Source organism: Aulostomus chinensis, chromosome 3 (assembly GCF_037954235.1).
Source record: "Aulostomus chinensis isolate RoL2024-O1b breed Wild chromosome 3, RoL_Achi_v1.0, whole genome shotgun sequence".
Lineage (NCBI taxonomy): Eukaryota > Metazoa > Chordata > Actinopteri > Syngnathiformes > Aulostomidae > Aulostomus > Aulostomus chinensis.
In genome coordinates this window covers 23,214,939-23,242,712 of record NC_141322.1, presented here as the reverse complement: position 1 = coordinate 23,242,712, position 27,774 = coordinate 23,214,939, and the positions used below count along the sequence as shown (strand labels likewise).

Here is a 27,774-nt window from a genome sequence, read left to right as displayed (position 1 = left end):
AAGTAAATTACAGCCTTCAACTGACAAATAAAACCCCAGCAAACAAGGCAAATGAATGCTGAGAGTATGAATAATGAGTACAAATAACAGCGTATCCTGGTCACAGATAAATCATGGTGCTTTGATAGGTTTGGGGGTTCAAATGTGAGACAACCTTACTCATTGTCATGGCCAGTTCATTCTGTGTTGCACTTGGCTAAACGTGCCTTTCCACACTGACACACTGATGCCAGTGAGCGAAACCATCAGAATCTGAGCTCTATTTCAACAGCGTCCAGCGCGGGTTTACAAGCAAACCATCGTAGGATTAATTGCACAACCACAGAAATAAAGGAAATGATGGAAAGGTGGAAAATGTACTGAAATATTTTATGGACGTGCTGCTTCATTAGTTGGGCAGGAGGCTCTGAACTTGTGGCTCCGGAGAATTTTAAGGGGTGGCACAATTCCCATGGGTACTGACCAAAGCAAACAGATGCAAAGCACAAAAATAAATTGGACTCATATTAGTGGAGCTTCCAGCCTGTCATCCAATCAATGTCATTACCATCACTTCTTGCCAGACAAAATTATAAATAAATGCAGTGTTCCTGCATATATACAGCTTGCCAGGCAGGCAAAACTTTTCATTATCCAGCATCTTCCTCGTATTTTGGGGCAGACTAACAGGGTTTCCAAACCCTCATATTTAGTTTAGACAACTAAATAAGTGAAATTCTCTGTATATCCAACTCGGTCTGCAGAGGGGATGACAGGTGCCAGGTGCCCGGCTCAGAAGCCTGGCAGCTGAGTACATCAGTGACTGACTGTCGCCCTCTTCTGGATCACTTCCACCATTAACCCCTTATTACACAGGGAGACAACCCAGACACACAAGACTATTGGACTTGCAATTCCAAGCAAATGCTTTTTAAATGTTGTAGTCTATAATTCAGTGAAAGCAAAAATGTAAAAAAATAAATTAAAAAAAGATTACATTTACACTAATGCAGCAAATATGAGTTTGTGTCAAGCTGCCCTTTTAAAAGATAAAAACAGCTGACAAAATAGTTGATTTGAGTATTTATGGGTGCTTTGTTAAAGCTCCAATCTCAGATACCTCATACTGCAATTTATGGGTAATATCATACATTTTCTGACCATATAGCTCAATATGGATATTATGGCACTGATCAGTTTTTGACACAATTTACTACTCAAAATCACAATATCTATATTATACTGATATTGACTGATAACTCCTGCCTAAAACTTTCGCCCTCATCCAAGCATTTTATCGCTTTTACACCGTGAGCCAAACGTCCCTGAATTGACGTATTTTATTAAACTGTACTACGGCTCGTATTCATTTTATGTGCACAACCTTTACTATAGTGGCTACTGTATTTAATTCAACGTTACTTCACGGTCTGGCTAATATAAAAACAAATGCACCTGAAGTTGTTGAAATACTGTCGTCTCCCCGCCCGTCTCCGCTCATTTAGCTTTACCACCACATTTGGTTCATTATTTGCCGGTGAGCAAAACGAACAAATCTAGATCCCCTTTCGACCAATGAGAAATCGAGTTTGGCGGAACTCGGTCATACGTCATAACTGTGCTCCCAAAACACTTCACCTACCCCCGCTTTCATAGGAGTTGGAGCGGATGGGAATGCCGTTGTTCACATGTCGTTATCTCGTCATTTGTCTGGGAAAATACCGGCGTCTAATGAGAGCGGGTGTCTGTTCTGGTGGGGGGATTTGCAACACGAAACCGACCGGCTCTGTCTGCGTGAAATAGGGAATGAACGACGAGACAGCATCGGACAGCTGGAAGAGAAACTCCGGGTGCTCCAGGTGAAGCTGCACGGGGGCTAACCTTTGGTTAACACGGTGGACACTTATGTTCATTTGGTTTTATGAACGTGTACCACAACTGGTTTGAATTTCGGGGAATTATAGCTAAATTTACTTTGTCCAAGCTTAACTCAGCTAGCTGCAGTCGTGTGCTACTTCACGTGAGTGAGTAGTTGTAAATCACGTCTTCCGCTTGTTTGTGTTCATATTTGTGTCAAATTGTTTTCCCTTATGTTGTAAGCCTCTTGGAAAATGATGTCCACCCATTCATATCAAACACTGTATCCGCCATTCAAAAGAACTGATGCAATCATAGCACATAACAGCTTCACTAAGGAAAATCTGTCCCTTCCTCTTAGTTACTGGGATGATGTTAAACTTCTAGACAGACCAAAGACAAAGCAGAAGTTCAGTTTTGTTTAAATAATTATACTTTTCTCTGTATATTTTGGGTAATATATTTTGGACCCTAGCAGAGTTCTGCACTGAAGAGTTCCCTTTCAGTTTCTTGAATTAATCAACAGTTACTTTCCTATTATTTTTATTTAGTATTGAGCAAATGCTGGCTGTGAATCCCGGAAAGACGCCGATCAGTCTGCTGCAGGAGTATGGAACGCGGATAGGGAAGACCCCAGTGTATGACCTGCTGAAGGCCGAGGGACAGGCCCACCAGCCCAACTTCACGTTCCGTGTCTCCGTCGGAGAGATCAGCTGCACCGGCCAAGGGCCCAGCAAGAAGGCAGCCAAGCATAAAGCAGCTGAGGCTGCTCTGAAGATGCTCAAGGGAGGTCTCGGAGGTCCCGCTGGAGTTGGTGTTGGAGTGGACAGCTTTACTGGAGTTGACGTGCCAGCTGATGGAGACGGGTCAGTTCCCTGCTGGTCTTTTGAATTTCTGACTGTTGGCTTTGGAGTAAAACATTGTCTGCTTCATTAGATGTAAAATGCTGGATCCAACAATAGTGTGCCACTGTAACTCATCACCGAGCAGATAGCTGCCTAACATAAACCACTTCAGCACTGAACAAGAGTAAGATGGAGGTCCTTGTGTGTTCGTGACTCCATCTTCTACGTGTCTTATTTATTATATTCTTCATTTTGTGATGGCAGTTGATGTTACAGAGCATGCGGCAACATAAGGGAAATTTTCTAACACTGAGTTTCAAAATTTGGGACCTTTGGGAGAGAGACACAAAAGACGTACAGAATCTGTCGGAGGGAGTGTTGAGGAAAAGTCAAATGTATACCAGTGCAATTCCTTGCCATTAGATGAAATTACAATATCAGTTGCCCATTACCTTCATAAAATCTGACTGTGTACTTCTCCATGTTTGAATATTCTTTCAACTGTCCCTTTTCTTTAAGGGAGTAGAATGTTTTTTGTACGTGCACTACCATCCGTTATCTCATTCCTTTTCAGCTCTCAGCCAGAGATGAAGACATCAGGCAGTTCTCAGCAGTGCGAGTGTAACCCTGTAGGAGCTCTGCAGGTGATGACACGAAGAAAGAGAATCTGTAGTCGCAGGTGTTATAACACTGTTATTAATACTATTGTCTGTTGAATTGCCTGGGGTGGGGGGGGGCAGTTCCTTGAGTTGCCTCCGGTTTCATTGAGCATCCATAAAAAATGAATGTATAAAGGGTAGAAAAATATAAATACAATATTGAATTTTTCTGTCTACAGTTGAGTTGCGGTCATTTCCCGACTTCTCCTCTTTTTTGTTTGTATGATTATTAGTGTGTCTTCTTGTCTGGCAGGAACTGGTGGTGCAGAAAGGATGGCGTCTACCAGAGTACACTGTCACCCAGGAATCAGGTCCAGCTCATCGCAAAGAATTCACCATGACCTGCAGAGTGGAGAGATTCATGGAAATTGGTAAATGCACAATATTTGTGTGTGTGCGCGCGCGTGTGTGTTAAAAAGTGGCCCACTGTAATTGACGATGGCTACACTCCATATATTACAAGAAATTACAATCAAATGTGGAAACACAGAGTGAACAGGATCGTGGTGAGTTTTGTGAAATCAGAGCTACGTTCATCTTAGTGAAGTCTCACTGAATGAATGTAGGTACGTCAAAATACAACTGCAAGGTGAACTCCTGATTTCCCGCTCCTCCCCAGGAAGTGGTACTTCCAAAAAGCTAGCCAAGAGGAATGCAGCCGCCAAGATGTTATCTCGTATACATGATGTCCCAGTAGACCTGAGGACCAGCAACGACGCAGACGCAGAAGACGACACGTTCACCATGGTGAGGAACAAACGGGATTAATTAATGCAACATTCCTTGTGACAGCACTGATTTTTTTTTTGAGCCATTAGTGCTCATTCTGTTTTGATGGCCTAATGAAGTTTCACGATTTTTCTGAACAAAAGGAAGCAAAGGAGCCAGGACGGACGAGCTTTTGGCTTTGCTAACTATTAGAGTTAAACCCCACGGACGTGTGGAGCATCAGCACACTCTGACTGAGGTTATACTCTCAAACAGACGTGCACACAGAGAGCTGCAGACCCAATTTACCTGCATGCTTCTGCTTATGCTTTCCAGAATCTGTTTGAAGTCCACGTTCCATACGTGTGCACATAAGTTTGGAGTGTAAAAGTTTCTCCTCTATCCAGACTCAAGTCGGTAGACGGGACCAGAACGAAAAACAAGCGCATTTATCCATTCCCACGTTGATCAGTGTTAAACACTTGAAAAATACATGATGAACAGTTGGAAAATGTCTTATTAATTTGTGATGAACTATTGACCGTATCCCAGGTTCTTAAAACATTCTCAGTTGTTCTTTATTTTTGTGGGGATATTTTATTTGGGTTATATGTGGTTTATAATTCCTGGTGTTTATATTTTCCGGGGGATTTAGCCTTGAAACCCCAGCACTACTAACACATTTCTCCTGGGAGAAATTAGAGATGCTGATTATATTTATCAATTAAAATAAAACTATCCCCTGTGTGTGTACCCCCCCCCCCCCCACACACACACACACACACACACACACAAACAGCACTTGGGCAGCAGAGCCGAGTCAGGCAAAAGTAAAGGCTTCAGCTGCACGTGGGACTCGCTGCGAAACTCTGCAGGGGAGAAGATCCTCCAGCTCCGCAGCCACCCCCTGGGCATGCCCTCCGACTCCAACTTCTGCTCTCTGCTGAGTGACCTATCCGTGGAGCAGTGCTTTGACGTCAGCTATCTAGATCTGGGTGAGTTTGCTGCTGCACTGTGTTACCTCTACAGAGGAGAACGTAAACATTACATCTAGAAGACTTTTTTTTTTCCCCCAGCAAACACTGTGCTCATAAGGCTGCAGTTTTTCTCTTTTCCTGTCCCTAGCTGCTGATGACTTGTAGGGAATGATGGGTACATTGTCTTGGCAGAATGCCACAAACCAAATGGCGTGCTGTGTGGTTATCGACATCAGATATGGAGGAAGGAGGCAGCAGCTGCATCCTGTCAGTTTTCTCTTCATTCTTTATGTGGACAGAACTTGACAGAAGGACAAGAGTTCTAGGCTGACAGATTTAATGGCAGCTCAATGTTAGTGCTGAAGTAGTTATTTTTATTGCTGTCATTTGGTTCGATGTATTTGACGTTATGCTCACTCGTGTTATTCCTTTTTAACATTTTGTCATTTCTTGTCACGCTGCAGCACACACTCATCTTCCAACGCCACTGTTTTTTGCTGTAGCATGTTTTCAACCCACAATGCACTGTTTGGGTTCACTTCCTGTACAAAGGCTGATTACAGTCTCACCTGAAGTGAATCGAACAGTGGTTGACTTGGAGACAGACCAAGTTCCAACTTGTCTAGGAGGAACAGAGTCTGATTATAACCCTGTTCATGATCTGGGGGACGTTTCATACCAATGATATTGGCTGGGACTAATCTGAAAAGCTGCAGAGTCTGGATTAAATGAGGCAGGCCTCAAAGAACCCTAATCCTAATCTAAAATGAGATCAAGTAAACCTGTAATATTGGCTCAGGGTAATCTGAAAAACCAGATAGTCTGGATCAAACAAGGCAGGTGTGAAAGAGCTTGTATTTATTAAATGCGATCCATTAAGGCCTTTCAGAGTTGGTTATTACTGAATTGTTCACAGAAGAGCTTTATGTTGTACTGGGAAAAGAAAGGGATTTGTATTTGTAGCAGCCAGTATCTTATTTGTAGAGAATTAGAATCCTAAACTAGTTCAAAGTCTGGATCAGTGAAGTTCATGCAAGTGAATGTTGTCAACACATTTATGGCAAAAGTTATAGCCAAGCCTTTTATGGTGAAGTGTCATGTTCTTGTTCTTGCCTGTTACAGAAGAGCGCAGTCTGAGCGGCCTGTGCCAGTGCCTGGTGGAACTGTCCACGCAGCCAATCACGGTGTGCCACGGCTTCGCCCCGAGCACGGACGCCGCTCGGGCCAACGCAGCCCACAATGCATTGCAGTACCTCAAAATCATGGCTGGAGGAAAGTGATGCCCCCCATCCTCTTCAGACAGACTCAAACACTCAACACAACACCATGATAAATGTCCAGTCCGGACGATGGAGTCCCTTATCTGGTCCAAAAAAATGGTCGTGTGATGAATTCAATCTCGTGAATTACCTCAAATTTTGGAAATGAAGACTTTATCTGCCCCAAAATTGATCCATGGAGCCTTTTGTTTCACATTAATGTTTAATTGTTGCCAGTGAACCTTGAATTGTCCAAAAATGTATTTACATTTCCCCTTGACCTTTGACACAAATAATTTAAAAACACATTTAGATGTTTTGAATTTCTGTCCGCTTCTCATCTGCTTTCTCCTTAAATTCAAGAAGAAATCTTTCTTTGGAGACACGATTGGGCTCTTGCTGTGAGTTCCCTAATAACTGCTGACATTCTGCTGCAACCAACATAAAAGAAGGCCACAAAAAGAAAGCCAAGAAGATGTGTCAGCCTCAACACGGTGGAGTCATCAATGATTGGTGCTTTGGTTGATCCTTGGTCACATGGGTCAGCGTAAGAAAAAAAAAAATTCCAGCCTCGCTGCTGAATCTTGGAGCAAAAAAAGACTCTGCTGGATAAATACCAAATATATTTAAAAGACTGACCAGTTTTTAAGACAAGCTCCTATGAGAATTGAAAATGTGGGGATTGTCATTTAAATGGTGAGGCTGAAACTGTCTCTAAGAAATGTGTGTTCCTGTAAGATTTGAATTTGTACACTGTCCCCCCTCGTTTTAAAACGGGATCACGGATGATTGATGTGAGTACATTTTGGAAATAAATTTGCTCTGTAATAGTGTTACCTTTTTGCATTTAGGAAATAGAATAGACCCTTATCACATTAGCCTCTTTGATATGTCCTAGAAGGTGCAGTTGAACAAAATTGAATTTGGTCCTTTTTTATTTAGTGTCACATTCATTCCAGTGAGCCTCCCCAGGCACGATACAAGGCCCCTGTATTTACCCTGCTAGGACATGTCATAATGGCAGCTGTGAAAAAGCCTTTTACTGTTGAGGCTATGAATCCCTCCTGTGTGAAATGTTCCTGTTTTACTGTTGTCAGAAGTTTATCAGTTTGTATCGGAGCATTTTTTTAAGTGTATCATCCAATCATCAGAAGTCCTTTATCCTTCAGATGTGTGGTGATAAATGTCAAGATTGTCCTGCGTGAGCACTGAAGTTAAAATAGCAGCTGTTTTTGACTTTGCGTTTTAGCCCCCCTTTTGGCCTTCTTTTTTTAATGTTTGAAAGAGGAACAATGAAATCAAAAATGTACAAAACAACCTTTGATTTAAACTTTCACATGGTAAGATAAACACCAGCCACTGCCATCATGAAACGCCATCAACTACGTGTATAACAGCCGATAAATCTGTGCATCCCTACATTTTACGATTAAACCTGCTTCATCAGCCCAGTCCACTTCTGTTCAGTCAATGGTAAATTTCCAGAGCTTCAAAATGTTTTATTGTATTTCTTAGTTTCCCCTCTGTTAACAGTCAGTGGAGCTTTGTAAATGTACCTCAGTGTAAAGCAACGACTTGACCTGACAGTGGACGTGATGCTGCTAGTCTCAGATAAAGCACCTCCTGTTTTTGTTGTAATGGATGGATCATTAAACCAAGGCGAATAAAGCTTCCACATATCTTTATGTGGAGTTGCAGTATTTTTACCTCAAGAATGGTTTCTCTCTTTTTAATTCAATGTGTTCTCTGGATCCTTGACCCCCCTGTGAGCTTTTGTTTGTTTGTTTCTGTGACTAAGTCCTATATTGATATCTAAATATATATATGATGATACTAGATATGATCTTTGTGTAAGCACATCCCTGAGCCTCACTGGTCAACACTGCAAAAGAGCGGAACATCTTATTTTCTGAATAAAACAGAACGAGGACCTGTTTCTTAAAATAGTATTTAATACGCTGATACTCTCAACGTCAGCGCTGCCCGAACTGATGATGTGGTGTAAACCCAGTTAAAAATTGACTGTCCAACAAAGTTTTCGCTAATAAAATTCTGAAAACTGTTGTAATGCATGAAAAATCTTCATAACTAATAATTTTCACACATATCAAGTCCTTAAAAGATGATTTATTAGACAAAATATCCTCTTAATGTGGAACTTTTCTTAGAAAAAAATACTTCAGTACAGATCCTATGACACTTTCTTGGGGGACCAGATCTTAAATAACTTCTAAATGTTATATACAAGTTGGACTGGAACAATTCCAGGACTCGGATGCTCAGAGCCTCGGGTCACAAATTCCCTTCATGTGTATTGATCTGGAGTCAGTTTTGTTTGTCTGACAAGGGGCTCGCGTCTTCGTCCACATAGCCGCTGCTGTCTGACTGCTGGCTGTTGCTCCGTCCCACTTCACCTAGACGACGACACAAATACAGTCGGGTAACAACTCCACGATCTGTGTGACACACAACACTCATTCTGGAGGTTTCTGTATCAAACACGCACGCACAAACACACATCTGTCAGAAGTTCTCTCTCTTTCCATCTAAATGCACGTTTGTACAGGTGTCTCGTCTTCAAATGTCCCTCATACAGTTTCTCACCTCATGACAAACAAATACTGAGACTAAAGTGAAGGTCAGGTCGAAAGGTCAAATGTTTGGCAATTAGAACTCTAAATGCTGAGAAGTGTGCTGCTCCTTTCTGACGGTAGTAACTGAAAACATCCACTTCTTTGCACATCTACGATCATTTGAATAAGGTTAATACTATATTTGTGAATGTGATCGGTAATTTAAAACTACAACACAATCAGACATTTTAATTCAAAACATTTAAAATGTGACAGCAGCTTCCCACAGCAGAGCAGCAGTTATGTGAATATTAGGGATGCATAGATCCAACTTTTTGCCCTGCTACTTCAGTCTGACATCCAATATAATTACTGGATTGGTGCATTCCAATGTCAATCACATGCAATGAATTACAAGCAAACTGTACTTTTGTTTTGCTGTTTTCTGGACGGAGGTGAAGTTGTTCTTGTCGTTTCTGCTTGCCCGGAATCGTCCTCTCCTGCGCTATGCACCTATTAAGAGAAATACAGAATAAATTTAATGTGTTTGACTCACATTGAGAAACATGTCATGAAAAATCTACAACATTATGACTCTGGTCTTGTTCCAAGGTTAAAGTGAAAATGGTGCTCTGTACTTATCTAATCTTATCTAGCTGTTCAGGCCACTTGCAGAGTTTTAATGATAAAATGTTCTCTGCAGTTCATCTTGACTCTCATGGACAAAAAAAAAAATAGGAGTATGAATTTGATTTAGTTTGATTCCATTCTCTAGGTTTGCAGGCAGGCCTTACTGCCTGCATCAGACGGCCATGTAAAACAAGCAGTTTGTTGACTAACTTGCAAACTTATTTAGATGAAGAGGAAAACCATCAAATGGAAATATTTGTGGTTTCAAACGCCCAAAGACTGTTGGCACATACGAGGCAAATTAATTTGACCATCCATTACCAATAACAACCCACCACTGAGTTGTAATTAGAGAGCAGAGCAAATCTAGCTGACATTAAATATTTCAATTATCAAATTGAACAAAAGCAATATGGTGGTGCTTCTTTCTCCTAAATCTTCCCGCCTTTCATATCATGAGGATCATGAACTTTTGAGTATGAAATAAATCTAAATTATCCATCAGTCATTGTTTCAGATACATTATTTCCATCTGGATCGACATCTTTAAGAGTAGAATGCTTTATACACTGCTTGATATACGCTTCCTCACACAGTCAAGGTGTAGTTTATATTCCAGTCAGTAATTATGTACTGAACTCTTTTAAGTAATTCAATAAAAAGTGTATTTTATGGCAAAACACAGTTAATCTCAGTCTTTTACGGCTGTGTGGTGTCAAAAAAATTGCCTGAAAAGTGTTTTTTCAGAGCATTACGACATCACAGTGATGCTGAATTGTTAAATATCAAATTATTTATATGTCATCATCCTATTTGAACATTGTGTGATTTTTTTTCAATTGGCATATTAATTATTGAGTTGTGACTAAAATTATATTTCATAACAATAATGATGTTGACAAAAACAAGAAAAAAACATGCTGGTCTACCACCCTTTTCGGATTTCATTGACTCAAACTAAAAATAATCAAGTACACTGCAATGAGAATAAACTAATATGCATTTCAATCAAAGACTAAAAATAGTGAACAGTTTCCTTTGACTTAGATAAGACTGAAATGCTAAGATTTTCAGTCAACTAAAACTTGGTGAAGATGATGAATATATTAATATCTAACCAGCACATCTGAGATATCTTAGACTAAAACAACTAGCAGATTTCGGCACCAAATTAGACCCCAAAAAATCCTCTCAAGATATAAGATATCACATTCACAGGGAAGAGGAGGTATGGATGGATAAATCAAGAGCATACTGTAATACCTTCAGCCAGGGTTTCCACCAGCTCAGAGGCAGTGAGAGCATCTTAGTATGTTTTTATTTGAGTGGTACTGCACATATGCAGAGTTAAGACTACAAACCTCCTCCAGCTCAAAGGAGTTAACCGGTTGCAGGTTACTGTAGTTGGTCCCCAGAGCCTGATGATGTGTTAGTGGGTTGAGGTACTGGCTTTTCTCCTGACTGAATGAATCCTCGCAAGTCTGGCCAGGTTGGACTTCCGAAGCTTGAGGGAGGTAAGAGGTTTCATCACCTTCCCAGCCACTCACAGTGATGCTGTAGTGGGTGTAATTGCCGTTAGGGCCCAGGACAGGAAGTGATGTGGTTTCTCCTGAAGAGACACCATGACCTGAGCCTGTTAGTGAGTCCTCGTCAGAGACCACAGATTTGTGAGTTCTGTGTTGTATAAGGGGGCCGTGTGATCCACCACATGATCTGTCTGTCCCCGATGAGGTGTGAGGTGAAGTGTTTGCCTTCATACAGGATTTGTGTCGGCAGTAGAAAGGTGCCTGGTGTACACTCTCAACTATCGGTGGACTGATTAAGTCATATGTAAGCTTGGCAACAGGTTTCAAATCAGCAGTTGTTGTGTCACTTTGCGTCAACCATGAGTCCAAATCTGACTGCCATAGAAGAACCTGATGATCTGTTTCTATCACAGTTTCCCCTGATAATGATGTCACACTGTCAAGATCTTCCGATTGGATGCTGTTTTTATTAGCGTCAACAACTTGCTTCTGTTTCCTGTCCTGCATCTCCTGATCAAAGTCTTTTCTTCCTGCGTCTTCCGTATCATCCGTAACAGCAACATTCCTACTATTTTCCCTCCAATCCAGTTTCTTGCCCGCTTCACTCTTGACTTTGCTGAGGACGATACCGGCAACATCAGAGAGGCTTGACCGTTTCCTGGGTGACGACTGAGGTGAGGTGGATACTGACTCGCATGGAGACCCTGTGTAGAGGCACATTTTGGAGACCGTGTCCTTCAGCCTCTCCACAGGAGAGCGCGGCTCACTGCGAAGGCTCCTAAAGCGCTCCATCCTCTCCATGGGAGACGAGGTGAAGATAAATTCTGGTGTGGTCAGCTTCTGGAGGGGGGTGCGGGACACGTGAGAGTACAGGGAGTAGAAAGCGTTAGCCATCGCTGTGAGCACTTGCACCTGTCTGAAACGACCTAAAGAAAGAAGGAAATGTTTATGAATACAAGAAACAGCGCCACACATCCGTCAGCAGTTTATAAATCAAGTCTTACTAGCTATAGACAGGCTGGGGTCCTCCTCTCGTATCCGCCGCAGCTGTGAGTCCAAAAATAGTCGGAAGTTGATGCCTTCAGCTTGAGAGGGGAAGGTGAAGAAACGAGGAGGGATGCGCACTGTGAACTGCGGCTCATCCTGGCCAAAGCCCAGCTCATACAGGGTCTCCTCCACATCCTCCGAACACAGCTGCAGGACCTCTGATACACTAGTATGCAAAGTCAGAGAAAGAAAGGGGGGGGTGGATTTAGAAATGGATCAATACATTAAAAAATTAGCAATAAATAAGGAGGATTAAATGCTACCAATGAGAATTAAAGCAAAACACATGAACTAAGCCAAGAAAAAGAACATCTGTTGGGAAAGCTGCATTATTCATGAGCTAATAACTCACAGAATAATAAATCATTCATAAATAAGAGTTGAAGCGTCACCTTGATGTAGTTTTACAGGTTGTGGAGGAAAGGAAGCTGGAGTTGGCACTGTGGCCCATGTTCAGAGACGGCAGACATAGTTTCTGACGACGGGTACTATCAAACATCAGAATATACTACATCAGTACAACCTCTTCCATTAACATCATGAGCCGAGAAAGAGGTTGGCTGCTAACCTGCTCTGTCTGGTGTGAGGATACCTGTCACTGTATTATCGAGTGAAAGAGAGAAGAAAAAAAAAATATCATTTTAAAGGAAGTTCTTAAACCTTAATTATCTATATGCAGAAAATCAGGTGATATCAAATGTACTCTCAATATTGGAGGTGCATGCCCACATCAAACTGACAGAACTGGTGGTGCTGCTGGTTGTGTAACCTAAGAACATTTAGCATTTATTTGCCTCTGACACAAATTTGAATAACAAAAGTCCGTTCATCTCTCTTACATGAGTGAGAACACAGAACATGACCTCCGAGCCTGCAAAAGTGCTGTCAGAAGCTGATTAAACCCATCAATATTCATGAGTTTAAAACTTCCTCTTGTGTTTTGTCGTTTCCATACGATTGCAGGTGCTATACTCACCCTCCACCATGTAACGCAGAGGCTGAGAGAAAAAGAAAGAGGAAGATAAGATGATTTTTTTCCAGAGTTTTGACACAAGAAAATTATTTATATTACTCTGCTTAGTCTCACAATACAAAATATCAAGTTGAATTACAGCCTTCTAGAAATAAGTTCAACAGATGTCTTCCAGCTGTATCCTTACCTGTGTCCCAAATTCTATATCAACATCCTGAGTAGTTCATCAAAATCGTATGCAAGAAATCCTAATAATTAATGTCCGAGATACTATTTCATGGTCTGCAAGCACTGAACACTACTTTGGTAGAAGTATCCTGCAATGCAATGCAATGCAGCAGTAAAGAGACTGGACCGTGGCGGGCAGTGGAACAGCTCTGAGGGTTTGTGTGAAGTTTTCAAGAGTTACCACAGCAACTTGCGTCCAACTGGGACGGAGGCCTTCAGGAAGCAACTCAATAGCCCACTGTTGGGCCACCCAGAGGATCCACACTACCCTTTATGTGATTTTAGATGTTGTGTTTGTCCAGTAAGAAAGAACTAGTTAATTAGCGTCACCGTGGCAACCTCTAACTGCAATAGAACCATTCTCATTGATTCAGAAAGAAGAAATTAGGTTAGGGGTTTACTTACCATCAGCTCCAAGACTCAGCTCATCATCAAAGCTGTTGGCTTTCCACACAGATTCTGAAGAAAAGACATGCAATTGAGGATTTAAGGGCGTTTGAATCTTGAAATCTTGCTGGTGTGCATCTCTAGAGTGACTCCTAACACTTATTCAGGCACTCTACCCAGAAATACATTTGTGGTACTTGAACTTTCTTAGGTATTTCCATTTCATTCTACATGATCATCTCATCAGATAGGATTCATCATTAAAACTAAAACTACCCAACAGTATATAGAACAGTTGAAAAAGCTCCACCAGCTACGTTCCCGAATATGAGTATTTTTAGTTTTGATGTCTGGTTATTACGTTTTATTTCCAATGGATCTTTACATGCAACTGTGTTTTATTTACTTAAATCAAATAAACCACCACTATCAGTGAGCAAAAAGAGCAAAGGTCAACAGAAAAATGACATGAATTGAGTTTAACACCCACATACACACCAAAACTCCTGTGACCTGTGTTCTGAGCCTCCAACCTGTAAGACATAACCACAAATGTACTGCATAAACACAGGTTTCTTCTTTGAAACAAGTGATGGCGTTACAACACCTCATCGGATCTCCTCGTCATCATGATGGCTGCAAACTTCCTCTTGTCACAATCTTTCCATGCTGAAAAGCGAGAAGGTCAGAGCCTCTAAAGCTAATCTGATCATTTTCAAACTGAGTTCTGAGAGTTTGTAACCACACACCGCTACTAAATCTGCTTTTTTCTTTCTTTTAAAAGCCATTGAGATGCAAACACTTTATTTTCAGTGATGCCTGTGTGCTAGCCCTTTTCCTCTGAACTGTTACATAACAGGAAGAAGACACGATTATTTCCTTCCAGTTCTGTAATCGCGTTATTATAAGCCACAATAAAAACAATTTAAAATGTCACTTGTGAGCAGTAGAGCTGAACTTTGCTGAAACGACCACAATTTGTGTAAAAGCTTGCACCAAATCCTGAAAATGGCATTTTTCTTGGAAACACTGACTTTAAAACCTATCTGCATGTCTTACCTTAAGCAGCAACCTGTTGCCAGTTCAGAGCAGTTACGTGGTTGTGTGGAGGAGGAGTAAACATGCTTGATCTTAGGCCATTGTGGAAAAAAACAAAACAAAAACTGTCGCTATTTAACTGCACTATCTTCCTGGAACGCCTGACCTCCGATGTTCCACTCTCTGCTTGTGCTTCTCCAGATTCCAGTTGTCTTTTACAGCATTTAAGTCAAAGCTAAAAACATATCTTACAAAAAAAACCAAAAAAACAATGTGCAATTGTAAATTGAGATGACTCACCCACAGTCCTGGAGCCAGTGCTCTATCTTTCCTGTGATGCATCCTGTGGAAGTTACACACACTTCACTTACGTTCATTAAATTAACTGCTTTGCTTTTCACAAGTTTCATCATAATGCACGTGTGATTCAGTTCAATGTTGGGTTGCTGCAGACTTTATGAAATCATGAGATGAAATATCTCCCAATCTGTTACAATGATTTGAAGTCAGGAATGTAAACTACATATAATTGGAATATTTTCTGAGTAAATGTTAAATGCAGTCATAAACAACTTCCAAGTGCATAACGCATGTAAAAAAGTTATGAGTGAAAAGTGCAAATACAAATGGCAGGCAAACTTCCATGTCCATAACAAACAAACTTGTAGCAACCTAACACGCCTACAGTCTATAAGGAACTTTACTACTGAGGATTCACATCATGTTGGAACGAGCGTGAAAAGATGTATCGATGCATGAAAATGGTTTGCTGCTGAGTCAGCGCATTGATAGGGATCTTTTAATTGCTACGCTCCGAGTACATAAACAGCAGATTCAGGAGAGATAAATGCTTGGCTCTGACGCACTCTCCTGATTTGTAACTGACCTTCTGCAAAGACATCATCATCATCTGCAACAGAAGCAGAGGCAAGGTTGCAGGATGGCCCATCACGGTCCAGTTCCTCCAGCGTGGGCCAGTGTCGGCTGCTGTTGATCCAGGCTCGCCGCCTCTCTGTGGAGGACGAGCTCTCCATCATCTCAGTTCGGGGGAGAGTCAAAGTGGCTGAGCTAAAGTGACAAAACATAGATCTTATACTTTCAATTTTGCTCTCATGCGAGGCAGAAACATTGTTTGAAAAAGTCTCCGATGGTCTTAGGCTGGCATTTCGTACCCTTACACTATTACTTCCCTTGACCTTTTTATGCAAAACAATGTTACATGGATGCTTCCTGTTAAACTGTATTCTTTGGATGAGCCACATGTTCTTTTGATTGGATCAGCAGCCACCACCGCTACGTTACAGAAACCACTCCATTATTTCATTCCTATATAAAGAAATTCCACTCCATCATCAATGACCGTCAAAAATTCCTTTTTATAGCAGGTACTTTGGAGATATAATCCTCTAAATGATACTAACCATGCCAGTAAAAGCCAGTTAAAGAAATGGTACTGGCCGAGAGTCAAACAATTATATATACAATTATATCATAATGCTAAAACAAGTGACACTGGACATCAAGTTAAAGGTCAAACTCAAACCTATGAGTGTGCCCGACACCTGAACAATAAAATACCTGAATATATTCAAAATTGGGAACACTGGTGTGTGTGTGTGTGTGTGTGTGTGTGTGTGTGTGTGTGTGTGTAGACATAGTATTAAATTAACAGGGTATCCATTGAGCAAGTAAGAGGACTTTTAAATTTGGTGAGCTGAAATTAAAACCACCATTTCTATTTGTTCAGGAGGAGAAAGTTTCAGTTCTAACTGATTATAAAAGTCGATGTGTGTGCAAAGAAAACGTGTGAAACGACGTTTTAGCTCCAACATAAAACCCACCCAAGTTCAAGGAGAGGTAACAACGCAGAGACAGACAAAGAAATAAAGACATTGAATACGATACTTTCCTCACCTTCATCGACGCTGGTTTCATTCGTCGAGAAGAGTGGCGCTCAACGGTTTCCTGTTGTCGCAGCGTAGTGAAATCTCCCTTAAACTACCTACAGTTTATAGCAACATTCATGCTGCCCCTCCGCTTTGCAGTCATTAGTTCACGATCGCTAAGTTTGCGTTGAAGTCATCGGGAGGCATATCAGAGGGCCCCCTTGTGTGGTTGAGTGACGGCAGGAGTTTGACAAGAATGAGGGAAGTGAGTCTGCATCTCTTCTCGTCGGCTGTCAGCGTGGGACGCAGCTGCGACACATCCTGCACAGACCGTCTCTCTCGCAGGTGGTTGCAAATGTCACAGTCAGGTCTGATACGCAACCGTGAGGCAACATTTACAAATGTTTGGGAGGCACCACAGCGTCGCTGTCAGCTGCACACTTGGATTCTGTCTTTCAGCTGGAGCCTTTATTTATTTTTATTTATTTTTTAGAGGTTAAGTTGATAGTTTGTATGATATACCTTTTTTCATGGTCGCCCCCCCCCTTTATCTATGTATTTAAGTGTTTATTTATAAGTAATTCATGACAACATTCAGCATTATTTCTAATCCTGCCTGTAATGTAATACTTTCATAAATACATCCAATTTATATAAAATGTAGCCTATGATAGAGAGGGCTATTTATTACAATGTCGTGCATAGTTGAGATGACGAGGATTTAGTTGGACACAAGCTTAGTTTAACAGTTTTAGAGAACTCCATCTAGTATTTTGGGAGACTCAGGCACTTTCTTGCCTATAGACTCCAGGGCATAACTAGAAATAGAAGCCTTGCAACAGGGGAGGCAAATCAGGCAATAACTTGGGCCCTGAGGTGGTGGTGGGGGACTCAAAAGATGGCTGGTTCTCCAGACCAGTGACAGTTGGGAAAACCCACTAAATTCTATAATTGGAAGTGCAGGCTACAAGGCTCATACCCTAATACCTGGAATACACCAGGGCCGCCCGTGATGTGTAATATTATCGCAACTGTGTTTTTCCTGCTCCACTGGCTGCATTTGTGCTGCAGGGTAGACGGACCAAATGGAGCCAGTTTCCATTGAGTTTCTGTCGTTATACATGCTTACAGGACTGTGTTGTTGGTAATAATAAACCAGCCATAAAAAACAGAAATCTGTGGCACTGCCAATCAGTGGTATTCAGTTTAGCTGTTGCCCCAAGAGTTCCAAGAAAAGGCTACAGTCCTGAGCACTGAATTATTACTCAGCTGCAATTGAAATTACTGCCATTATAGGCCTGCTTATTTAATGCTTTTAATGAATTTAACAGGGGGCTGCACGGTGGTGCAGTGGTTAGCACTGTGGCCTCACAGCAAGAAGGTTCTGGGTTCGAGTCCCGGCTCAGGCACGGGATCTTTCTGTGTGGAGTCTGCATGTTCTCCCCGTGTCTGCGTGGGTTCTCTCTGGTACTCCGGCTTCCTCCCACAGTCCAAAGACATGCAATTTGGGGACTAAGCTGATTGATTCTCTAAAATTGACCGTAGGTATGAATGTGAGTGTGAATGGTGGTTCGTCTCTGTATGTTGGCCCTGTGATGGACTGGCGACCTGTCCAGGGTGTACCCCGCCTCTCGCCCGTTGACGCTGGGATAGGCTCCAGCCCCCCCGCGACCCTTAATGTGTAGGAATAAGCGGAAGATGACGATGGATGGATGGAATTTAACAGGCATTGCGCTTATCTTTTGAATGAAAAGGGGTTAGATTCCATTTCACTTTTGCAACATTGCCCTCCTGCTCAATATTGGAATGTGAATTTAATTATCTCCACCCAAATATGTGGAGGTGTTCAGTAGCTTAGCAACGACAGAATTTTAATTGAGTCATATTCATTAAGTCAGACCTCTCAAATGATGCCCAAGGAGTGAATGATTGCTAACAATTTGCTTGAAACTTATGCAGTAATCAAAATTTTTTAACATTTTTAACCTTTTGCTCATTTTTTCACTTTATTCATATTCATTTGCTTAACAGAGTTGGGGGTAACGCACCAGTTTAAGGCTAATTTAAACAAGTGGAAAATAGCATGGCTTACGATATGAGAGTAAAAGCAGAAGCTGCATTCACTTATTAATTTAAAACAAAAACTTTATTTATTCAAGTAAAAAGAGTAGCAATACAACCCCCCCCCCCCTTCCCCATTTCATACAGACACAACTGGAAAAGCTAAGAAATCAAGGAAATAAGTATTTAATTGAATTCCTGTCCCATTCTTTAACTTCCGACAGAGATGGGTGGATGGAGCCGGACTCCACCCTCTGTCCTGTTTACATGGGCACATGTGCAGCTTCACTGACAGCCCCCTCTCGCATCCCGGCGATAAATACCCTCCCACAGGCGAGCCACTTTCTCCTCCCAGCGCGGTTACGGCCAGCATACATGTGGGTCTCCACCCTGGCTTCCTCCGCCCGCCTCCTTGTTTCCCAGCCCACAAGGCGCCACCAGGGAGTGGCTAGTGGCCACGGAGGCAAGACTTAAATACCTAGTCCGCCTCCCCGTCTCCGTGTTTGAAGAGATAAACATTTGGCTGCATTTCACTAAACAATTAATGAGCGAATGCCGCAAGTGGCGCAAAGAGAAATATCAGCGTTTACGAGCGACTACTTACTAGTGGCGCCTTTTAAGCGGAAAACAGATAACCCAACGTCAATCATACTCAGAAGTACAACCTATCGTGCTTGATCCCGCCCCTTTCTAGACAAAGAGCCAATGAGGTTGGCCCGCTGATACTCGGTAGCGGAAACGTTATTTCCCATTGGAGTAGAACAGCAATCCTTTGCAACCCGCCGTCCGAGGGGTGTGCTTCTTTTATTTAGCGACCAAAGAACTTAAAGGCTCAGGATAGCACATCGATTCGCACATTTAAGATATACTAACCGTTACATGCAATTTCTGGCTTGGCTTCAAACTTCACTAAGTTTGACAGCGTTGAGGGAAGCAGAAAGAGACAAAGTTTTGCCAGTTAAAGTTAGGCTGCACATTGACATGGATGAAGTAAAAGCCTTAACACAGCAAATTTAGCAGGGTAATGATTGCATAGACTATGAATCATAATTCAGTAGTTATGTTGAATAAAGTTTGAAGCGATAATTTCATTATATAAAGCAACATTTGCTCGTCACCGTTTGCTCTCATCCAAGATTCCAGGCTTAGTAGTGTCATAAATCAAACGCACCCGTCTGTCTTCTTCATAGGGGGAGCTCGTCAAGTTTGTGTGAAGTTGTGAAAAGTTGTCAACCCGAAAAAAGAAGAGAAACTCCTCCCGTCTTCAAATTATGAGCAGTAAGTCAACTTTTTTACTATAGTGGCCTGCTGAGAACGATGCGTTGAGTTATCAGATAGAAGTAGAGTTGAGGTACGCTACTTTGAAGGTATTCATTGTTGTAAATACTTTGGTTCAGTTTGCTTTGTGGCTCGCGTCTCAAGCAATTTAAAAGTACAAAGTTACTCAACTGCTAACATTAATTGTAGCGTATTTAGCTAACAGTGTTTTACCTTAGCCAATCATCATAAACTAGCTAACTGTTGACAGTATATTTAAAACACATCGTAAGTGGTATTATTTGCTCATAAAATCTTTCAATTTAATCATGTTCATGTAAGCTAGCTAACTTAGCTCACATGCAACGTTGCGGGTAAAACTCACTTTCTTCCTTCTCTGAAGCTGATGCCGAATTTTTTTTTTTGCGCGAGTTCATATTAGCTTAGCTTATAAGCTAGCTGGCCCCTCAAGCACTTGTGGCATGGACTTCTCTTGCTTTGGTTATCTTCACTGCTAACGTTACACAGTATAATTAATTCAGTTATATCATCTTATAGCTTCGCTGTTCTCTCTGTGTGTGTTTTTTTTTTTTCTATTCGGCTTCACGTCAACGTTTATCCACTGTATTTGGTTTGCTGTGAGAAACGAGGAGAAGTACGAGAAGTGATCTTGAAAAAAAAAAAACCCTCTTCTTCCGCAGATCAACAGCAGGGTGAAATGGCCGCTGTGGAGAGCGGTGGAGGCTTCAGTCAAAAGCGAAACGCAAACTCACAAGTAGGTTGACTAAACACATTAACTGGAGCAGATCTAATGATTCTTATACTAGGAAATTGTTCATCCCTCTCAAATTAAGCACTTGTTCCCTCCATGGCTCTTTATGGTGGTGATCAGGATCGAGTCCAGTATGTGTTGTTGATTTTCTCTAGAGCACATGTCACTTGGGTGGGGAATGGGCAGGTAAAAATCGCCCACACGGGGTGTTCCCGACAAACCCCCGCACTTCATGTGCGTTTCGGTCGGCCCATTTGGCTGGCATTGGAGGGGGTGGCCAGCGAGTGTGTTGAGTTTATAGGGCAAAATAAAGTGTGGGAGGGAGATGGGTGGGTTTGGGGGGAGGGGAGGCCGAGCCCGCCGCTGCGATGGACGAAAATGTCCCTCCCCTATTCTCCCACCCGCTTTCCCCCGGTCAAGTCCCACCAGCCTACTCCTTGGGTAGTGCTGGACTGAAATTAGAAATGTGTTCAGTTTATAAATTGAAATGTGAGTGTAGTATAGCATAATTTGGCATTTTTCAAAAGCCAGGCAGATAACAAAAATTAAATTCATGAACTGAAAAATACATTGGTAGTATTTTATATGTGAAAAATGTGTAATTTCAGGGCCTCCACTTTCAGGATGTAATATTTAAAAAAAGGATTCTTGATCAGTTATTTCAAACATTTCAAGAGAAAGCAATTTTTAAAAAAGGAAAAATGTCAAAGGCTCTCATCTGCAAATACTAAAATATCTCAATTTACATGTGCTAAAAGGTGTAGGAAGAAGTGTAAACTTAATTCATCCTACCTCCTTATTCATAAAACTCATAATCAATAATAACTAATGCCAAATAAATGATAACATAATGACTTAACTTTACAGTTGAAAATTAGCCTGCTTGCTAACACTGGCACATTTACAGAAATGTTGGTTAATGTTCACTGTCTTTTTAAATAAATGAAATGAAAACCATCAGTAACTTCTTTAACCAATTATGTTTAAATGTAGATCAATTCACATTTTTTATTAAGTACATCGAAAATAAATATACAGTAGACTATATTTTTCAAAAATATAAATGTACTCAGACATCCATAGGATTTCACACAAATAAACCTATTTACACATTAATGTGTTCTTTACAAATCTCTGGTGACTGTTCTCATTCCTGTAACTCGGGGAAATCTTTTGTTTACAAACATTTTTATACGAGATGCTGTTTGTACATTGCTGTGATTATTTGTGACTTAAAGAATAATGATTTAGGGTGTTTAAAGAACTGATAAAATTAAGTATTCTGAACGCTCTTTTTTTGAATTATGAATAGTGGTTGTTGTGAACTTTTTTTATTCTGCTTCATTTATCTGTATTAAGTTGTATTCAATTATGATATTTTAAAGAAGTTTTTCCTTTTTTAAATGATTATTTAATTCTAATCACTATTTGTATGATCATTTACATCGGCAAAAGTTTCACTTCCTAGTTCAGTGCAACATTTTACAGTTGCAGAGTAAACATGTATGCTGAATAGGGATGTGTTATTTATGTTTTCTGATTTCCTCGCTATATCTTCTCTATTCATTGGATTAATTCTCTTTTCCAGGATTCACAGCAGCCATCTCCTCTTGCCCTGTTGGCAGCCACTTGCAGTAGAATTGACACCCCAGGAGAGAACGATTCACCTGCTGACCAACAACAAAATCAGCAACAGCAGCTTGATATGAATCAAGGTGTTTTCACCTCCAGCGCAAATGGCTGGCAGGTGGTCCCTCTAAGTGCACACGGATCCTCATGCACCAACACAGTCACCACTGACTCCTCAGAGGTGATGAGTGGAGGAGACGCAGGCAAGAACAGACAGGTCCTGTCCCCGACATCAGTTGCTGTAAGCTCTCAGGGACAGCAGCAGCAGGCACAGCAATATGTAGTAGCTCAGGCTCCATCACTGCAAAGTCAGCAGGTGCTTACCACCATATCAGGTGTGATGCCCAACATTCAGTACCAGGTTATTCCTCAGTTTCAGACAGTCGATGGCCAGCCACTGCAGTTTGCACCTGGTCAGCAAGATGCTGCTGTGCCCGCAGCTGCAGCACAAGGACAGCAGTTTCAGATAGTGTCCTCTCCTAATGGGCAGCAGATCATAGCCACAACCAACAGAGCTGGTGCAGCGGGAAACATCATAACAATGCCCAGTCTCATTCAGAGTGCAATCCCCATACAAAATATTAGCTTAGGTAATGGTTTGTTACAAAACCAGCCCCAGTTCCTGGCAAATATGCCTGTGTCACTAAATGGTAACATCACTTTGTTGCCTGTCAGCACTGGAGCGAGTGGTACAGGGGGAGATGCAAATAGTGGAGGGGATACAGGAGGAACCCAGCTTATACAGCAACAGCAGCAGCAGCCTGTGTCTTCCAACAGTGGGGCAGGTTACATGTCGAGTGCATCCACTGTCACCACACAGACCTCCTCCTCTTATGGAATGACCCAAACACAGAGCAGTAATGGAGCTGTGACAGGGACATTCCAGCAGAACACAGCATCTTCTCTGAGCGTCCCAATACAGCCAGACAACAGAGACGGGCAGCAACACCAGCAGATCCTCCTTCAGCCTCAGCAAGTTCTTCAAAGTGGAACACCCCTCCAGACCATACAGGCTGGTACTGTTGCGACCGCAGGCGGTCAGGTATTTGCTGCCCCGACCCTCAGCCAGGAAGGGCTTCAAAATCTCCAGATTATGCCAAACACAGGCCCCATCTTTCTGCGTACTGTTGGGCCCAATGGCCAGGTGAGCTGGCAGACCCTCCAGATCCAGAGTCCAACAGGAGCACAGATCACATTGGCTCCAGTCCAGTCTCTTCCTCAGCTGGGCCAGACTCAGAGACCTCCTGCACCTGGAGCAGTATCTGTCAACACTGTCCAAATCCCAGGCATCCAGACCATTAATCTCAACACGCTTGGTGGCTCAGGGCTGCAGATGCATCAGCTGCAGAGTGTTCCCATCACCATTGCAGGCACAGCAGGTCAGTCAGTCGCCGGCTCTCCAGGAGTACAGTTGGCAGTATTTGTAAATTTAATTGGTGTATTGAAAATACCAATGATTACATAAGTGCACTATTTAAAGTTATTTGACCTTTTTTTTTTTTGTTTTTTGGTATGTTCTGTACACTTTTTTTTATCCTTGGGGAAAAAGGGAGCTTAATGTGTTGTATTGATTGAGCTAAGTCAAAGAGAAACAGTTCAGATGACATTTCAGAGTATTTGTTCACTAGTAGATCAGCTGACAGTTTTCCTGAGTAAATATATAATTGTCCACAAAATTAAGTGTACTTGTCAGGTTTCCGTTTGAACCCCCCCCCCCCCCCCCCGAATTTTTTACTGAAACTATCTTGAATCTCTGACCGTGATCGTGTAGCTTCTTTGTTTGTGAAGTGCAGTACTGGTTCAGCCAGTTCAACAGGCCTGCTTGGTTTCCCTGTATTCTTAGCCTGTTTTTGTGTCCATGTTAAAGCTTTGTCTTTTCTTAGTGATACTGCATTTCTCCAGAAAATGTTGCATAACAACTTCAGCATGACCACAACTTCTGCATCAGAAAAAGGGTGTAACTTGAACCTTCCCACCCTATTGGCAAACCCTCCCCTTGCTTATATGTCTGCCAGTATACATTTTTATCAAAGACAATGTTTGTGAGGAATCATTTAATCATCAGAGGGAAATTTGCAGTGACTCTTGGCATGAAATCATGTGCTTGAAATCATCAGCTATTTTGCAGGCTTTTTTTAGAACTCTCATAGCTCTGAGCAGCAGATTTTTCTACGCATTACATCCAGAGGTTCCAGGCTATCAAGCTATTGAACTGATAGTTTATTCACATGGAATTTGTAATATACTGATAATTATAATCTATGGAAATATTTGTAGACCCTGGGTTTAATAAAATATTTTTTTATATAATAAAAGGTACTACACTATCTTCTCTTTCACCACTACAGGGGAGCAGACATTACAGATGGGTAGTGAAAGTTTGGATGACAGCACAGCCATGGATGATGAGGATATAAGCCCACCACAGCAAGGACGACGTAACCGGAGAGAAGCCTGTACCTGCCCCTTCTGCAAGGATGGAGAAGGACGGTATGAGCCCGACTTTTGTGAATGTATTGTGCTGATTTAGAGTGTGACTAATTATAGCATCTTTAACTTATTTTATCTGAGAAGAAAATGAAACTATTCAGACCAAAATCAATTGTGTGTCAGAACAAAACAGGGGGCTGAATTGGTGCTAGAAAGTCCATTTAAAACAATGACAGGGGTGTCAACAACAGGGTTTTTTTTAAGTACTTTACACACCTTTTTGAGGAAATCATTATGTCTTTGGTCATGACAAACATATTAAGACTCATGCGTACATGATATTGACATCATCCGCCAAGAATTTTTCCTGTATGTATTTGATATACCAAGCAGTTCCTAGGCAACTGTTGTCACATTACCCCACAGCAAATGTTGAGCCACACAACACTGAATTGTTTAGTTTGAGGTTTTACTGGCTCTTTTTCAATGACCTCATCTTGTGGCATCCTCTTCTTCTACAGTGGTAGACCTGAGAAATAGCTGCCCAACTTCTGCTATTCTTGATGCACAATCACTTGATATTTACATAATTGTAGTGGACGGAAACATATAAGTTGACACTTAATTTTACGTAAACTCTGACGTTGTCTAATCCTGATGTATGGTTTGTACACCAAGCAGTGACCCTACTAAAAAGAAGCAGCACATCTGTCACATCTCTGGATGTGGGAAGATCTATGGCAAGACATCTCACCTCAGGGCCCACCTACGCTGGCACACAGGAGAGCGGCCCTTTGTCTGCAACTGGGCTTTCTGTGGGAAACGATTCACCCGCTCAGATGAGCTTCAGCGCCATAAGAGGACACACACAGGTGATGTTGAAATTTAGTTTGTTTGTGACATGAGGACTTCAGTTATCGAATAACAGTGAAATAACAAATGACACATTGTTGTCCTAGATTTAAAGAAAGCAAAAGACTGCATACATCATCTGTTGCTTTCTTTAAAGCCATTTTATGCTACTGCAGACCCCCACTTAACAAAGCATTTGAGATTTCACAGTCATTCCCATCAGCACACCATTTGGAGTCTGATTTTCATGTGCTTAATCTGCAACATTGATCTCGCTGTAGGAACAAGAACAGGCTTTGACTAGAAGGGGACTTGAATTTATTTAGTTAGTCATTATGGTGGTATTATCAGTCTGACATGTATGAAATATGATCTAGAAATAAAATCATGCTGATTTAAATATTTGTACTTCCATCCCCTTTTTAGGTGAGAAAAGGTTTGCTTGTCCGGAGTGTCCAAAACGCTTCATGCGCAGTGATCACCTCTCCAAACACATCAAAACCCACTTCAACAAGAAGGTAGTGGGCATCAACACCAACAGCACCACAGCATCGACAGATACTGCCTCCCCTGCAGCAGGAACAGAAGCCGGCAGTGATGGAGTGTCAGCCAATGACCAGCACACCATTGTCACCATGGAAACCTTATCTGCAGAGAGCATAGCTCAGTTAGCCAGCAGTGGCATCAACATGGTGCAGGTGGACCTTCACCAGATTAATGGCAACAGCTTCTAATGAGGGTGGAGGAGCAGGAGCACGGCCTCGGCGGATGTTGCATTCAGGAATTTTGGGTTAAAAAGGGCACATCTCTGCAGACACAACCGATTAAAAGTGCTTCCTACAGCCGAGGTGGTCACAAATGCAACACAAGAGACACTATGTGGCAGGAATGCTGATTTGCTTCTTGTACCTAGGTAACTGTGCAATTTAAGGGTCAGAAGTGGATAAAAAGTAAAGAAATCATCGTGGAATCTTATTTCTCCTGAATGGAAGTGGCAGTACACTAACATTGTTCCCATACTTGATAGTGGGATTGCAATAAGAGACACAGGTGGGCCCTGTTGTGAGGAATATTCTCTTAAACCTTCTTAGAAAAGAGATGTCTCTAAGTCAGACTCTCGCACTCATTTCTAAGGTTCGGCTACCTACCCTTCGGCTCAGTCGGGAGTTTTTTTTGCCCTCTCAAACAAGGCTCCCAAACCCCTCATTTGCCTCAGCCCACAGTTGTGAACACCCCCTAAAACTGAACGATCATCTCTAGTAGCAGATTCTTCTTGTTTTCTGAAGAACTGGATATTTTTCCTCAAACTAACAATCCCACTATCATAGGAATAACTTGTTTCAGGATGGACTATGTAGAAGAGGGCTGGAGGTCACAACCAGGTCAGAGCCAGAAGCGCCAATCGGTGAGGGATTGAGGTGGATACGAGCACTGAAATCCTGAGAGTAACCTCTTGTGTAGGTACACACATTCAAGCCATCATGCTCTGAAATGTTTCATAGCAAAAAACTTTTTTTTTTTAAGTGTGTGTATATATATATTTGGTAATGTAAAGGCTACATAAATTCTTAGTATAGGTGAAGATCATCTTACATGATTGCAAGAGAATCAATCAATCTTATGTTACTTTTATATATGTAGAATAAATGCAAATTAAGAGCCTTTCTGTCATACTCATGTTCTACACAGTCATGATCAAGTATTTTCTTTTTCTGTGGTACAGATATGTCTCAGACTTCGCCTTGCAGTCATTTTTCTTTCTGTGGCAAATGTGTTTAGTCATATCTGGTCAGTGAAATATTTTTATGTCTATACAGCACAGATATGTAAGCTCAAACCAAAGGTTCATTCTGTTTAAGCAAAACTAGGAATTTTCTTGCAATGCATATGTTAAAAGTTGTAACTGGAAAATCTCCAGCTGGAGGCAAAACCTTGGATGCACATCCCTTTTTTTTTGTCCAAATAAATAGGTGCAAAAATGTGTATAATTGAGGTTTTGCTTAAGAATTTCAACATTAATGAAATCGCTTCCTTTTCTGAATTCTGCTTCATCTGAGAATTCTGTGTAAAATGTTTCCTTTCGAACTCTACAGACTAAGGTCAATTGACTTAAGTGCTCTTACTTTTTTGCCCCATTTTAAATAAGGGATTTTATATTGTATACTACTGCAAATGCCAAGAGGTGGATTAAAATGATTAAA

The 27,774-nt window shown here is 41.6% G+C and overlaps 3 protein-coding genes across 8 annotated transcripts; 2 read left to right on the top strand and 1 right to left on the bottom strand.

The window, feature by feature from the left end:
* The first annotated feature begins 1,611 nt into the window (after positions 1-1,611).
* tarbp2 (TAR (HIV) RNA binding protein 2) lies at positions 1,612-8,284 on the top strand. The gene is made up of 7 exons (XM_086199799.1): positions 1,612-1,838; positions 2,388-2,702; positions 3,256-3,325; positions 3,594-3,711; positions 3,960-4,087; positions 4,848-5,043; positions 6,148-8,284. The coding sequence occupies exons 1-7, from the start codon at positions 1,786-1,788 to the stop codon at positions 6,303-6,305; spliced, it is 1,038 nt and encodes a 345-aa protein (XP_086055925.1). The 5' UTR covers positions 1,612-1,785; the 3' UTR covers positions 6,306-8,284.
* Positions 8,285-8,290: 6 nt separating this feature from the next.
* tespa1 (thymocyte expressed, positive selection associated 1) lies at positions 8,291-16,892 on the bottom strand. 3 transcript variants are annotated; one of them, XM_086199794.1, is made up of 12 exons: positions 16,601-16,892; positions 15,573-15,754; positions 14,987-15,029; positions 14,147-14,181; positions 13,667-13,720; positions 13,037-13,058; positions 12,629-12,652; positions 12,453-12,548; positions 12,018-12,226; positions 10,849-11,939; positions 9,286-9,370; positions 8,291-8,698 (listed from the first exon to the last, which is right to left on the bottom strand). In XM_086199794.1, the coding sequence occupies exons 2-12, from the start codon at positions 15,721-15,723 to the stop codon at positions 8,610-8,612; spliced, it is 1,899 nt and encodes a 632-aa protein (XP_086055920.1). In that variant the 5' UTR covers positions 15,724-15,754; positions 16,601-16,892; the 3' UTR covers positions 8,291-8,609. The 3 variants fall into 3 exon arrangements, with proteins under 3 accessions (XP_086055920.1, XP_086055921.1, XP_086055919.1); XM_086199793.1 differs by having other exon boundaries at positions 8,292-8,698; positions 12,629-12,658; XM_086199795.1 differs by lacking the exon at positions 12,629-12,652.
* A 2,577-nt stretch (positions 16,893-19,469) lies between these two features.
* Positions 19,470-27,770, top strand: sp1 (sp1 transcription factor). 4 transcript variants are annotated; one of them, XM_086199789.1, is made up of 7 exons: positions 19,470-19,654; positions 19,824-19,911; positions 20,592-20,665; positions 22,251-23,670; positions 24,640-24,781; positions 25,400-25,593; positions 26,000-27,770. In XM_086199789.1, the coding sequence occupies exons 2-7, from the start codon at positions 19,905-19,907 to the stop codon at positions 26,305-26,307; spliced, it is 2,145 nt and encodes a 714-aa protein (XP_086055915.1). In that variant the 5' UTR covers positions 19,470-19,654; positions 19,824-19,904; the 3' UTR covers positions 26,308-27,770. The 4 variants fall into 4 exon arrangements, with proteins under 4 accessions (XP_086055915.1, XP_086055916.1, XP_086055918.1 ...); XM_086199790.1 differs by having other exon boundaries at positions 19,473-19,654; positions 25,403-25,593; XM_086199792.1 differs by lacking the exon at positions 19,470-19,654 and having other exon boundaries at positions 19,907-19,984.
* Positions 27,771-27,774: the final 4 nt, after the last annotated feature.